Source organism: Corapipo altera, unplaced genomic scaffold (genome assembly GCF_003945725.1).
Source record: "Corapipo altera isolate COAL_440 unplaced genomic scaffold, ASM394572v1 56074, whole genome shotgun sequence".
In the NCBI taxonomy this organism is placed as follows: domain Eukaryota; kingdom Metazoa; phylum Chordata; class Aves; order Passeriformes; family Pipridae; genus Corapipo; species Corapipo altera.
The window spans coordinates 1,044-1,758 of NW_020889638.1; the positions used below are offsets into that span (position 1 = coordinate 1,044).

Consider the following 715-nt stretch of genomic DNA (forward strand, 5'->3'; position numbering starts at 1 on the left):
GTCCCCGTGTCATTCCCGGTGCCATCTCCGTGCCATTTCCATGTCACATCCCGGTGCCATCTCCGTCCCACGTCCCCGTGCCATTCCCGGTGCCGTGGGTGCCGTCCTGCCGTGTCCCCTGTGCCGTGTCCCCTGTGCCGTGTCCCCTCGCTGTCCCTCGGTGTCCCGTCTCCGTGTCCCCACGTGCCAGCTCCGTGTCCTGTCCCCTCGTCACAGCGGTGCCACGTCCCGGTGCCACCTCCTCGTCCCTCAGTGTCCCCTCACGTCCCCGAGCCCCTCCCCGGTGTCACATCCGTGTCACGTCCCCCTGTCCGTGTGTCCCGTCCTCGGGTCACAGCCGGTGCCACCTCCCGGTCTGTCCCCAGCCCTGGCCCCACTCGGGGGGCCCGGGGACATCGAGGCCACGCCCGGGGGACACGCAGGGGACACGCAGGGGACAGGGGTGTCCCCTGGCACTGGGGACGCGGGGACAGCGGGGGGGGACACGCTGGGACGTTCCGGGACACACTGGGATGTCCCGGGACATGCCAGGACACACTGGGACATACTGGGATATCCCGGGACACACTGGGACATACTGGGATGTCCCGGGACATGCCAGGACACACTGGGACATAACGGGATATCCCGGGACACACTGGGACACACTGGGACGTCCCGGGACATGCCAGGACACACTGGGACATATTGGGATATCCCGGGACACACTGGGACA

At 68.0% G+C, this 715-nt stretch overlaps 1 protein-coding gene across 1 annotated transcript in view; it reads right to left on the reverse strand.

Moving 5' to 3' along the window:
• Positions 1 to 715, reverse strand: part of LOC113942261 (translation initiation factor IF-2-like) — a 2,010-nt gene that overhangs the window by 1,036 nt on the left and 259 nt on the right. The window contains exons 2-3 of the mRNA XM_027633391.1: positions 315 to 684; positions 41 to 63 (exon numbers count right to left, since the gene is read on the reverse strand). Coding sequence (XP_027489192.1) covers positions 41 to 63; positions 315 to 684 — 393 coding nt within the window. The remainder of the gene's footprint in view (positions 1 to 40; positions 64 to 314; positions 685 to 715) is intronic.